General features: G+C 45.6%; 1 protein-coding gene across 2 annotated transcripts in view; it reads left to right on the forward strand.

The window, feature by feature from the left end:
• ANKS6 (ankyrin repeat and sterile alpha motif domain containing 6) overlaps positions 1–13482 on the forward strand; it is a 49347-nt gene that overhangs the window by 18897 nt on the left and 16968 nt on the right. Inside the window, exons 11-13 of one of the 2 annotated variants that reach the window (XM_059411209.1) lie at positions 369–538; positions 7604–7790; positions 12372–12439. In XM_059411209.1, the coding sequence (XP_059267192.1) occupies positions 369–538; positions 7604–7790; positions 12372–12439 (425 nt within the window). The remainder of the gene's footprint in view (positions 1–368; positions 539–7603; positions 7791–12371; positions 12440–13482) is intronic. The other variant, XM_059411210.1, reaches the window with a different exon arrangement.

Genomic DNA, 13482 nt, shown 5'->3' on the forward strand with positions numbered 1-13482 from the left:
GGGTCGGAGGGCACACACTAGCACGGGGGCTGCCATGGGCGGCTGGGCCGGGCATCTGTACCTGCGGGAGGCTGGCTCCAGCTGGCTGTGGCCCAGGGAAAGTGAGGACAAGCTGATCTTACCCACATTGCCTCCTTCAGCACCTCACCGCGAGGCCTTCAGAGCATGGTGGCCGCCCCTGGGTTCTTGCCACCTTTGATTTTCATGCACAGTCCTCTTGGGGTCAACCCCAGCCCGCAGACACATGGGGTCAAGGAGGAGTCTGGGAAAGGCATTTCCAGCTCTGCAAGATCAGCACTCGAAGTCCACCAGACCCCTGTTGCCGGGCCCTGGACCCCTGGCAGTCACGTCTGTTCCTCTTTCCTCAGGTGGCAGCATAGACAGTGTCCTGTCCCAAATCGCTGCCCAGAGGAAAAAAGCAGCTGGTTTATCGGAGCAAAAGCCCAGCCACCAGTCAAGTCCCGCTGGGCCAGCACCAGGGTCCAGCTCGTCTGAACTCCCAGTCTCCCCCGCAGGTGGTGGCGGTCCCAGCGGCAAGGTGCGTGTTCTGCCTCTGTCTCCTCCTATTACACTCATAGGTTCTGTCCTCACATGGCCCACATGCTGGGGGGACACGGGCAGTGCCGCAGTTCTGGGACAGGACTCAAGACAGACCCCTTGCGGCCGGCTGCTCCCGGGCTTTCTGGGGAGGGCCGGATCATACCTGCAATCTCTGGGGTCCTACCCTGTGCCCTCAGCCCTCTGCACATGGGCGTCCCACCTGATCTGCAGGGCCTCTCCGGGTGCCTCATTCAGCCTTACACTGTGTACACTGGGTCATAGCTTAGAGCCAAGAAGTGTAGAGGGTGTGATCAGGAGAAGACGCCTAGGGTCAGATCTCAGCCCCATGCTGGAGCATTTTGAGGGGGGCCCTGGCACTCAGCGAGGCTGCGGCAGCTGTAACTGCTCACATGACCAGAGGGTTTAGTTGGGCTCCCACCATATTCCTCTACTTGACACCGGTCTGGGGTGGCTGCTTTGTGCCTAGAGCTGCTAGCAGTAGGGGTGCGGCAGTGAACCGGGTGGGGGACTGCTTTCAGACTTTCACTGCGGACTCTGGCAGTGAGGAGGGGGATGCTGTGGGGGCACAGATGGGGGCCACTCCCCAGGCTTGAGGGCAGCAGTGACACCTACAGAGGGTCTGAAGGATGAAGAGCCACATGAAGGGGACAGGGGTGGGGCAGGGCGAGACTGCTCCAGGGTGAAGCCTTCCAGAGGGGAAGAACTAAAGCAAGGTTGGAAGACAGGACAGAGTTGGAGCCTCACCTCTCTGCACCATTCCCCCATGGACACAGCCCAAGAGTGCTCAACACATTGTTAGTCTCTGTATGGAGTTTGCAAAGGACAGGAAACCGCAAATGTCTCTCTGGAGTGGGAAGTTTTTTAGTATAATTAGAATCTGTCCGCTCCACCTGAGTTGGTTACTGGCGTGAGCCAACTCTCCACCCAAGTGTGGGTTCCTGGTGGTTGAGTATAAATTGGCTCCTCTACCAGGTGGCCCGCCAGGTGCCCCCCTCCAGTGGTTCAGTGTAGCCCATTTTATCCTCTGAGAGGACCCCACGTCCAAGCACTGTCCTGCTCTTCATATGTTTTAGACGTCCTGAGCTTTTCCCTGAGAAAAGTTGGATCACCTGAAAGCCTCACCCCTGGGCCCTTGCCCAGAAGTGCCTCCAGAGATGCTGTTCTAATGGATGTATGAGAAATAGTCTTCATTTTCTGCCCTCCACTGTTGGCTATATAACTTTTGGTTTTTCAAGGTCCCTTTTGCAATCAGATTTATATAATTAGGTTCCCTTTATAATATAGTTCCAGAAAAAGTTTTTCCCTATGCATTAGCATATTTTCCATTATATTGAAAAATTTTATGTGTGATAGGGGTCTGTGTAATTAATTCCCTTTAGAATTCTGCTCTAGAAAAATGTCTCTACTGATCCTGTCATATATTTTCTTTCTTCAGATAAAAAGAATTATATAATTATTATAGTTCTCTTTTTGTCTTTGCTGCTAGGAAACTCAGAGCTACTAACCAAAGTAAGTCTTCTAGTCTGGGTTTTGATATAAATTTCCTCTTCTCTGTTGTTTAAATTTTTCTGTTTCTATTTGGGTGATCTTATGATGTGTTAGATATTGTTAGCTTCCTTTCCTTTAACTGGTGTTCAAAATAGGTAGGCATCTAAATTATAAGTTAACTCTTGTCTCACTTGGCGGCATCTATTACATGTAATCTATATACAAGTATATTCCGATCAAAGGAGAGTGTATGAAAAGATGCATTTAGGAAACAAATGGGGGAAACTATCTAGTTCTGTGATCGCCTGATACTCCAGCAGTATGCTTGGGGAGCTGTCTAAAAATTCAGGATTTGTGTCCTAAATCAAAGGACACAAGGAGTGGGCTTTCTGTCAAAGGCTCCAAGCAGCAAAATGGAGACATGAAGTACTTGTCAAAGACTCCCTAGGAAGGATTAGAAATCAGTATTCAAAATAGGAGCCTCCTGAAACTGATTTTTGAACTTGGCTGAAGACAAGCACCACAATAATGGTGGAATATTCTCAAGGCATGGCTTCTGGCATCTTCACGAATCAGCCTGAAGTGAACCTGAGGAGACACAGAATTGGGGAAGTCAGAGCGTGCATCAGTGCTCCCCAGACCTCTGGGAGCCCAAAGTCCCACTGAGTATGTTGCCTCTCCATTCCTACCCTAAAGCTTAATGGTTTTTTGTTTTTGTTTTTGTTTTCTTTAAGATTTTATTTATTTGACAGAGAGAAATCACAAGTAGATGGAGAGGCAGGCAGAGAGAGAGAGAGAGGGAAGCAGGCTCCCTGCTGAGCAGAGAGCCCGATGCGGGACTCGATCCCAGGACCCCGAGATCATGACCTGAGCCGAAGGCAGCGGCTTAACCACTGAGCCACCCAGGCGCCCCCTAAAGCTTAATGGTTTATAACAAAAAGCATTTAGCCCAAAGTCCCACTGAGTATGTTGCCTCTCCATTCCTACCCTAAAGCTTAATGGTTTAAAACAAAAAGCATTTAGCTCATGAACCTGTGGGTCAGTATTTCAGTGTGAACTTAGCTATCTGATCTGGGGGTATCACTTATACATTTGGCTGTTGGGAGGGTGATCAGGATAACTGAGCTATGTGTGCCCACAGCAAACTTAGATATGTTCTCATGACAACAGCCAAAGGCAGGAGTTGAAAACCAATCAGGTTGTTTAAGCAAGTCAGCATGCCCACTACAGGAGAACTCACAGGGTTACATAGGAGGAGTTGAGATGACACTATTAACACAATCAGTCTGCTATACTGACTGGGAATATAGGGAGAAGTTCAGATATTTCAGAGCATCCCAAATAAGTGTATTTGTCTGTTTCCCACCCCTACCCCCACCAAATGATGCCGCCCAGAAGGTCAGAGTATCATTTTTCTTTGCATTGACTGGGATAGGTCTGTTTAGTTGGGATATACTAATTATCTCCTGCCTTATCAGAAGCTGTACTTGAATGTCCTTCTTTATAAAAAAGCAGAATTTATTAACAATATAGGCAACTAAATGACAAAATCTTTCAAAAATCTAAGAGAAGGATTCTTGTTCCACTCTGGGATGTAGTCATAAGGAGCAGTAAAGGCTTATCAGGAGAGTCAAGATGTCTAACTTTACCAAAAAGTACAAGGAGTACAAAAAGGCATGAAAAGCTGCACTCCCAAGAAACACAGCAGTCATCAGAATCTGACTCAGATATGACACAGGTGTTGGAATTACCTGGCAGTGAATTTTTAAAAACTACAGTTGTTAAAGGCTCTAATGGAAAATTTGAGCATAGAAGATCATCCAGCTATTTCAGCAGATAGATAGAAGTTCTAAGAAAGAATCAAGTGAAAACTCTAGAAATAGAAAACAGGTAGCAGAGATAGGCAGGCCTTTGATGGGCTCTTCAGTATGCTTGACACCACCAAAGAAAGAGTCCATGAAGTGGAAGACAGGGTAAAAGAAATCACCCAAACTGAAACACAAAGAAAAAAAGAAGTTAAAAAACAAGAACAAGAACAACAAAAAAGTTATGGGATAATATCACGTATTCTCACATACAAGTAATAAGAATCCCTAAAGACAAAGAGAGAAAGAGAATGGTAGGATAGAAAGAATATCTTAAAATAGTGCCTGAAAATTTCCCCAAATTAATGATAAATGCCAAATCACAGATCCAGGAAGTTCGGAAAACACTATGATTAAGATAAAAAAGAAGATGCCTCGCCGTATCCTACTTAAACTACTGAATAAATAACTCTTAAAACTCAACAGTAAGAGGGGCACCTGGATGGCTCAGTCTGTTATATGTCAACTCAGGTCTTGATCTCAGGATCATGAGTTCAAGCCCGCGTTGGGCTCCACACTGGCCATGTAACCTACTTTAGAAAAAAATTTTTTTAACGCAACAATAAAACAACCAACAAATTATAAAAAATACGCAAAATGGATACTTCATCAAAAATAAACAAATAGTAAACAAACATATGGGAAAATGTTGAACACTAGCTATTGGGGAGAATGCAAATTAAAACCACAGCAACATAGCACTATACACCTATTAGGCTGGCTAAAATTAAAAATAAAAATATAAAGATGTAAGTGTTGGTGAGCATATGGACCCACTGGAACTCAGATGGCAGTAGGAATGCAAAACAGCACAGCCACCTTGAAAATGTTTGGCGGTTTCTTATAAAACTAAATATGCACTTAACGTACGAACTGGCTCTCTCCCTCCTAGGTATTAACCCAAATGCATTTTCAAAAACTGTTCATGCCAAAATCTGTTTATGAATGTTTCTAGCAGTTTTCTCCATAATAGGCCAAACTGGAGACATGTCGTCAACAGGTAAGTGGATAAATTAACTGTGGTATGTCCATGCAATGGGACACCGCTCAGCAGTGGAAAGGAACACACTGTCAACACATGCAGTAACTTGAGTAAATCTTCAAGGCAGCCCCCAAAAATCTGCATATTGTATAGTTTCACTTATGCAATGTTTTAGAAAGACAAAGCCTTAGAGATGGAACCTTAGGGATCCTTTATTTCTGTGGGTTGGGGTGAGGGGCAGGTTGACTAGAAAAGGACAGGACAAGGGATTTTTGGAGGTGATGGAACTGTTCTTCTATGGTACACAACTCGGCATTTCTCAAAACCCAGAGAATTGTACACGGCTGAATTATTTCTTCTATATGCAAATTTTAAAAAACAGTATGAACCAGGAACCAAAGATGGAATGCAGACCATGACAAGAGATGTAACTGTATTACAAATGACTGACATAACCACACTTTGGGAGGTAGGGTTGGGGGGAAATTGTCGAGTAGATATGATAAGGCCAAATAAAGACAAATAACTATACACTGCACTCTAGTTGATAAATATTTTTCTTGTAGGGGTATGGTTTAAATTCTAAAGCCACTTTACATGTACTTTTTTTTTTTTAAAGATTTTATTTATTTATTTCACAGAGAGAGAGAGAGAGATCACAAGCAGGCAGAGAGGCAGGCAGAGAGAGGAGGAAGCAGGCTTCCTGCTGAGCAGAGAGCCCGACGTGGGCCTCGATCCCAGGACCCTGAGATCATGACCTGAGCCGAAGGCAGCGGCTTAACCCACTGAGCCACCCAGGCGCCCTTTACACGTACTTTTTGTATACATATTCACTTTATAGTAGGGTTGATCAAATAGGTAAATATAATGAGTCCCCTTTTTAACTGTCAGAGATCAAATTGAAGGGGAAATGCTACAACAAACCTCATGGTTGTTGGACTGTTGTCAGAGGTGTCAGTATGAATCAGCATGAATGTGTGTCTATAAATATGTGTGTGTATATATATGTATACAGATTGATACAGGAGTAAGTGTGGATATGTGTATACATGGCTCAGTGTACTTTATTTCCTTGCTCTGTCTGCTGAGTGGACCTACCAGCAGTGACATCCCAGTAGCCACGACCAACCTAGTACCCAGATTTTGGTTTCTAAATACCACTCTCTAAGGAAAGGGATCACGGCCTTGGAGAAGTGGTTTATTTCAGTGCTGAGTCAATGAAAATATAAGATGAGCCTAAAGCTTTTTATGGTGTCAGAAATTAAGGGGATGCCCTTAAAAAGAAAGAATTTTTAAAAGGTGGGCATGTTGAAAGGACATAGGAGCCAACCTGAAAGATCTCAGTGGCCAAAACTGGAACACTTTGAATCACCATAAAATAAATAGCAATAGTTACTAGATTATAGCCCAGAGAATAACATTAATATCCATGAGCCCATACCAATAAGAAGTAAATAACTGAATAAATGGGAAAATGAGCAACTCTTAATTACAAAATTCAAAATAATAAATGTGAAAGGTAAAGGAAATAGCAGATCTCATATCATTAGAATGTCACGGTAGTAATCGCTGCAGGTAAGAGCAACTGAAAAATGCTAACATTACTGGGAGCAACAAGGTATTTAGCTCAATATCTACCCTCCTTCCCCCCAAATATTTGTTAATTTTAAAGGGAAAAGTTAGCAACTTCATGGAGAAACCAGACAGACACCACCTTAACTAAGTGATGAAGGTCAACATTATCAGTAATAAGAAATGGGTACTTTGAGACTCCTGGTGTGATGCAGTAAGAATGGCTCATTACCTCTGGGGTCATTAGCCCCCAAATCTATAAGCAAATCTAATTATGAGAAAAGAGCCCCAAACCAAGGGATACTCTACAAACTCTTCAACTCTTCGACAGTGTCAAGGTCATGAAAAACAAGGAAAGACTGAGCTGTCACAGATTGGAGGACATCAAACAGATGTGAAAAGTCAGTGCAACTTGGGATCCTGGACCAGAATCAGGACATTAAGTGGAACCACCAGTGAAATCCGGGTGAAGTCCATCAATTAGCTAATAGTATTGCGTGACTGTTAAATTCATCATTTTGATGATGTGCTCTAGTTACGGAAGCTGTTAACATCAGGGGGAGCTGGCTGATGAGTACACAGGGATGCTCTGTTCTATCTTTTAACTCTTCTATAAGTCTAAAATTATTTAAAAATAAAAAGGTACTTTTTTAAAAGCTAAAGGACCCACATACAAAGAAGGGAAAAGTGATTATTCTTTGGTGGAAGGTTGGCAGTGACTGGGTGAGATGAAGGGACGTCCGGAGCAGAAAGGGACTTCGTGTAGTGATAAGCCACACCTCTGTCTAGAGCTGGGTTGGCTGGGAAGGAAAAGGACTTGGCCAAGGACTCGATCCTGGTAGCGTACAGGCAGGACTAGCACACAGGATCCAGGCTCCTCAGGGGCCTCTTGGTCCCTCCTACTCCCCCCCCCCCAACCCCGCCTTTCTGCCCCAGGGGAGGATTTTCCCACGACTGTTCTGACAATACTGTTTCTGCTTTGCCTGTGTTTTGAAGTGGATTTCATAGTTAGATTGGTTAGATCCTGGTTGGATTCCTTGCTGAGTCAGACAGCACCCGTGCTCCCTGCTGGGTGTCTGTTTTCATCACTCCACCCTCCAGGTGACGGCTTACATATTTGTCTTATTCTTTTCAGCAGAAGCTGGAGACGAGCAAAAGGCCTCCGTCTGGAACTTCCACTCCCTCCAAGAGCACCTCGCCTACGCTCACGCCCTCCCCTTCACCCAAAGGGCACGCGGCCGAGTCCTCAGTGTCCTCCTCCTCTTCCCATCGGCAGTCCAAGAGCAGTGGGGGCTCCAGCAGCGGCACCATCACAGATGAGGGTGAGTCCGCCAAGGTCCTAAAATGCCGCCCTTTCCTCTTTTTGCCACTGGGACCTGCAGGTGCTCTTGATGCGATAGCCATCCTAAGTCGGGCCTTGAAAATTTCCAACAAAAATTCCTATCCCCTTTCTTCCCTGATCCCACCTTGTATTTTTATCTTTCCTGGTATGGTAAGCTCCCTCAGCTAGTGCTTCAGTGTAGGTGAGTTTTGTGGACATACCCAAACACACACTTGTAGACATGCTTTTCCAATACCACTTATGGACCTTGCCCTGAACCTTGTGCAAATCAGAATTCTGTCATTTTCAAGTAATGCAGTGTCCGCTCAAACCGGTTTAAGTAAAATCGGTTGGCTCATCAAGCAGAAGTGTCGAGGGTGTGCTTCAGGCATGTGCTGATCCAGGTATCTTGGGCATGTTTTTCTCCATATCTCAGGTAGGCTCTCTCATCTCAGTGGTGGCCAAGTTGTCCCTTAGGAACTTCAAGCTTACTCATTTTCCCTGCTAACTTGGCCACACCAGCAGAAAGCGTGCTAACTTCTGAGCAGGTCCAGCAAAATCCTGGGGTGAATGTCACTGGCCTGCCTTGGCTCTTTTTACAGTGACGGGTCATTTGTCCATCCTTGACTGTGTGTCTGTGCCAGTGGAATGTGCTCATTGGTCAGGCGCAGGTCTCTTGTCTGTCTCTGTAGCTGGGGTCAGGGTCTGCCCTGCAGACTCGGAGAGAAGTGGCTCCTCAAAGGAGAGTCACAGTGCCATTTTCAGAAGGAGGAGGGCATGGATGGTGGGCAAGCAGAGGCAGTAGCTGTCCCCTGCAACCAGGACAACTTTAGAACCTGGGCACATGATGTACGCCCCCTCCTGTGGTTTAATGCAGAAAGGATGATGGAGTGGAGGCCCGGCTGCAAGGCCCCAGATAAAGATAGGAAGAGAAAAAAGACAAAGGGAGATGAAGAATCCTGTCCTTTAAACTGCCTTCTGGTGGTTCCTGGGATGAGGGGGTCGAGGTGGGAGGGAGGGGAGTGGAGCTTTGGTGAGAGATGGAGTGCAGGCCGGGGCAGATCAAGTAGTGTGTCGGAGAAGATAGAGAAGTCTCAGGTGTTGGAGGGCCTCCCGCTCACACGAGGGCACCGGGCTACAGGGAGGACGGGGCTGAGCGTGCTCTGCCCAGCAGGTGATAAGCTGAAACCAGCCGCACTGGCTGTGGTCTGGACCGAGCTAATTAATGCATGCTGCTGTTGGCATCCTCTTTGTTTGGGGGCTGCTTTTATTGTTGTGTGATCTCTAATGGCTTCATTTGTAACCACTTCAGAGTCACTAGCAACCCCATTCCTCCCCAGCTGTGTTTTCTACCTGGAGGGTTGGGTTCTCCACTCATGAATTCTCCAACCTTGGACACTTTTAGGAATTCTAACTCCTAGAGGTTCAGTTAGGTACTCATACCCCACCTTTCTGCAAAACATTGTTGAGACCGTGGATATCTGAATGCACTGCCCATGCCTATTCTTTTCCCTCTCCCTCTTCATTTAAAAAGGTTTGCAAAGCCCTAGTCATGATAGAAACAAAAGAGGACCTGATAGCAGTTTCTTTTTGGATTAATTTCTCTGGTGTAGAAAGCCTGGTTTTCTCTTCCAGAGTTCCTGTGTCCTGAGGCAGCAGGACCTTTGTCCTGTGGCCATGAGATTGTCACAGGACAGAGTGGCAACCCAGCCCCCAGACATTTGTGTGGGAAATGTGGCCTTAGTTGCAGACTACACGCAAGCCTTTGTCCTGCCCCATCTTTCCACCAGCTGCCCTCTCGAGACTCCCTCTCTGGGGAGGGGAGAAGCTTGGGCACTGGGTGACGTCACCTGTCTGGGTGTTAGGATGGCTCACAGTCTGGCTGGGGATTTGGGTGCAGGCGACAGAAGAGCAGTATAGGATTGTGACACAGATGGGAGCCAATCTGGGTTAGCAGCAGAGCACGGGATAGCCGGGCTTCACCGAAGAGCAGGCCTTCAGGCCAGAGGGCTGAGGAGAGGCGGGGCAGTTGTGGACCAGAGTCAGTCATCGAATTTATAGGAAATGTACAAGCCAGTGATTAAACACAGCTATTAAAAGTCAAATTACAACAAAGCAACAATACCTATGTGTGTGTGTGTATTATATATAATACCTGTATAATAAAAATATATGTATATATATTATATAAAGAAAAAAACATAATATATAGATATGTAAATCTATATAAAAACACATATGAAAGAAGCCCCAAAAAGTCAAATTACATGTATTTACATAATTACACTAATTAAATTAAAAATACATGGTATTTAAAACAAAATATATTATTAACTTTAATTTTACGAACGTCTGTGCTCTTTATGCAGTAGAAAATGCTATATAACGAGACGCCACTATGCACATCCCCTTCCCAGTTCCACTTTCAGGAACACGGGTTATGCTGGTGGCTTGAAATCAGCCAGCAGGGGGCATTGACTCCATGATGTCAGCAAACAGCCACACCAGTCAGGGTTTGGTTTGCTGTGTCCTAGAGCCTCTGACATCATCTAGACAATGTTGGAGAAAGTTAAATGTGTGACTTGCACAAAAAATTGAGAAAACAGTCTTTCAGGATTTTAAAACCATTACCTCACAGAGTGGATTGATCCCATGAAGGTCCTATATGCATCCTCACTGTTCCGTCTCATCTTCCATGTTCCTGTAAATGAAACAGTCCTGCAACACCTGTGTTGGGACTGTAGTGCTTGGCTCTGGACTAAGAGGAGGGCAAAAATCAGTGCGAGCATTCAGTGAGGTGCCTGAGATGCTGCAAGCATTGGCGATACAGAATTTGTAAGAACCAATGCTGTATGGCGTATTACTGTAATGTAAATTGGGTGCTATATGTCCCTTACATGTGTCCCTCAGTAAAATCTGCAATAAACTTACATGGCTACCTCCGTACACACATGCATTTCCCTCAGGGAGCCAGCTGTTAGCCACCTAAGCAGCACACTACTATGGGGAAAGGCTGTGTCTGTGGAGGGAACAGCAGAAGCAAAGTGTTGGCGTCATGAAACTGTCAGTGGCTTCTGTACGGGCTGGGACTTGCTTCCTCTCGTCCATCCTAGCTCAGTGGCACTCTCCTGTGAAGCCTTTTCCAGTCCTTCAGGCTGGTCAGCAGCTCCCCCATCCCCAGATCCCCTTATTGATATCCCTTGTCACAGCACTTGTCACCAGTGAGAGACATGGTGGAAGGGCTGGGGTGTGCAGTGCAGGCCAAAGAGCTGGACCACTCAGTGTGAATTCCTGCTTTGCCATGGACCAGCAGTACGATCTCATCCAAGACGTGGTAGCCCACCTTTTGACACCTTATTTCCTCATCTGTAAATGGGGACGATGATGGGATGGCACTTGTGTGGTTGTTGTAAAGAGCAAATGGGTTATCCGTGTGCAAAGTAGAGTGCCTGATGGTGCATCAGCCTCTTCATTTTATCTCCCCAGCCACACTGAGCTCCTTCACAGCACAGACCTTTCCATCCTTGGACTCCCAGCATGTAGTAGGCATGTTGGTAGCTGCTGTAGAATGAATGAGTTAAAAAATGAACTCAGGCCTCCTAACCTCCTGTCCACTCTTCTGTGAATTGCACCCATGGCCCCAGGACCTTTGCACTTGCTCTTCCTGCTGCCTGAATACTGCCTGCTGATCTTTTCCTTGGTGTTACACAGTTAACTCCTTCATTTACTGCTCAAATGGTACCTTATAAAGGAACACTTCACTAACCACACTCTATAATAAACAACGTTCTCCCATTCTGTCATCTACCCCTACCCTGCTTCATTCGTCCTCATCGCCTTTGGCCTGGCAGCCTGCTTACCTGTTTTGGTCTCTGTTGAGTCCCTAGAGCCTAGTCTAGTAAATCACCATCAAATGGGTGAATGAATATTTTCTCAAGCCACCCCCTGCCCCCCACCGATGCTATTTTTGTCTCCTTTCTTCACCCTCCCTGCTCTGAAATCTTACTATCCAAAATTTTCTGTTTTCCCCTGCTCTGTGGCCTTCTGGCATCTCTTCCACTCAGATGTATCCATCCTTCCTTCGGGGAGCCCACAGCCTCCTCACACTGAGCCAAACTCCAGTTCTGGTCTGAAGCCACCTGCTTGTTCTCTTAAGTTTCTCCTCCGCCTCGCTGACAACTTGCTGGCATTAGCGTTTGCTGCAGGTGCGGCTACCAGCAGTCAAGAAATCATAATTAAAAGCTGTTCTTGGACAGAAAGTGGAGTTTTAGTCCCAGCAGCTAGAACCCCAAAAGCGTGGAGATGGCAGCCGTTGGAGGGTCACCTGGCCCCCTCCCACTTTGGGTTTGGGGTTGGGGAGATGCCAGGGGCGTGCCCTGAGGGGAGGCGTGGCTGACAAGTGGCTTGGACCCGCCCCCAGCTGCATCCCTACAAGCTGAGCTTTGATCTGCTTTCCGTGTTGGGAGTTTCTTGTGACATTTATTTGAGATAAGGTTGCCACTGCTTTATGAGTTTGAAGACCACTGTTCTGATGCATTTTGCCAAATTCTAAAATATCTTTTCACATCTTTCCCTCTCAAAGATGAACTGACTGGAATCCTTAAGAAATTGTCACTTGAGAAATATCAGCCCATTTTTGAGGAGCAAGAGGTAAGAATGTTATTTTTGAATGTCCATCAAATATTACCGTAAAAAAAAATCAAATATATGGGTTTTTATCTTGCAAGTGTAGATTGATCTTTTTCACTGAGACAGCTGAGGAAATGGGAGTTTGTGTTCCGCACATTTAGTTCAGTTCATCACAGTGAAATCCTGGGGGCCTTATGGCTTGTTTTGTTGTAACAGAATTTTGTTATTTTGTGCACTGCTCTCGCTAGTAAAGTTTGTGTCTGTCCTGCTCACACTTTTGTTGAAGGGGATGGACTGACAGGCTTTTAGATCTAATGCGGGTCAAAAGCAAATCCTAATGACTCTGGGCTGAGTGTCTGGATGTTGGATGTCTGTGTTAATCCGGGAGAGTTCCTTTTGCTTGTGCTCACAATCACATTTAAAAAAAAAAAAAAAAAATGACCGTTCTGCCGTTTGGCAGTTTCTCAAAATGTTAAACATAGAATTACCATGTGACCTAGCAATCCCACTCCTGGGCGTGGGCCTAAGAGAACTGAAAACATATGTCCACACAAAAACTTGCACACAGCAGCCTTATTCATAATAGCCAACAAGTGGGAAACAGCACAAATGCCCACTAATTGGTGACTGGCCAGATGTGTTACTGCCGTACAATGGAATATAATTCGGCCATAAAAAGGAAGAAAGTGCTGACACACGCTATGACACGGCGGAGCCTGGAACACACATGCTGAAGGGAAGAAGCCAGACACAAAAGGCCACATATGGTGTGATTCCATTTATATGAAATGTCCAGAATAGGCAAATCTGTAGAGACAGAAAGTAATTAGTGGTTGCCAAGGAGTGGGGGGAGGAGAGAATGGGGACTGACTGCTTATACGGGTGTGGGTTCCTTTGGGGAGTGATGAAAATGTTCTAAAATTGAGCGTGATGGTTGCACAACTCGGCATATACTAAAAAATCACTGAATCGTCTGCTTTCTTTTTTTAATTAAAAAGATTTTTTTCCTGGGGTCTAGTTGCACACGGTGTTGCGTTAATTTCAGGTGTGGAGCTTGGCGATTT

This window comes from Mustela nigripes, chromosome 9, assembly GCF_022355385.1.
Source record: "Mustela nigripes isolate SB6536 chromosome 9, MUSNIG.SB6536, whole genome shotgun sequence".
NCBI classification, from domain to species: Eukaryota; Metazoa; Chordata; class Mammalia; order Carnivora; family Mustelidae; genus Mustela; species Mustela nigripes.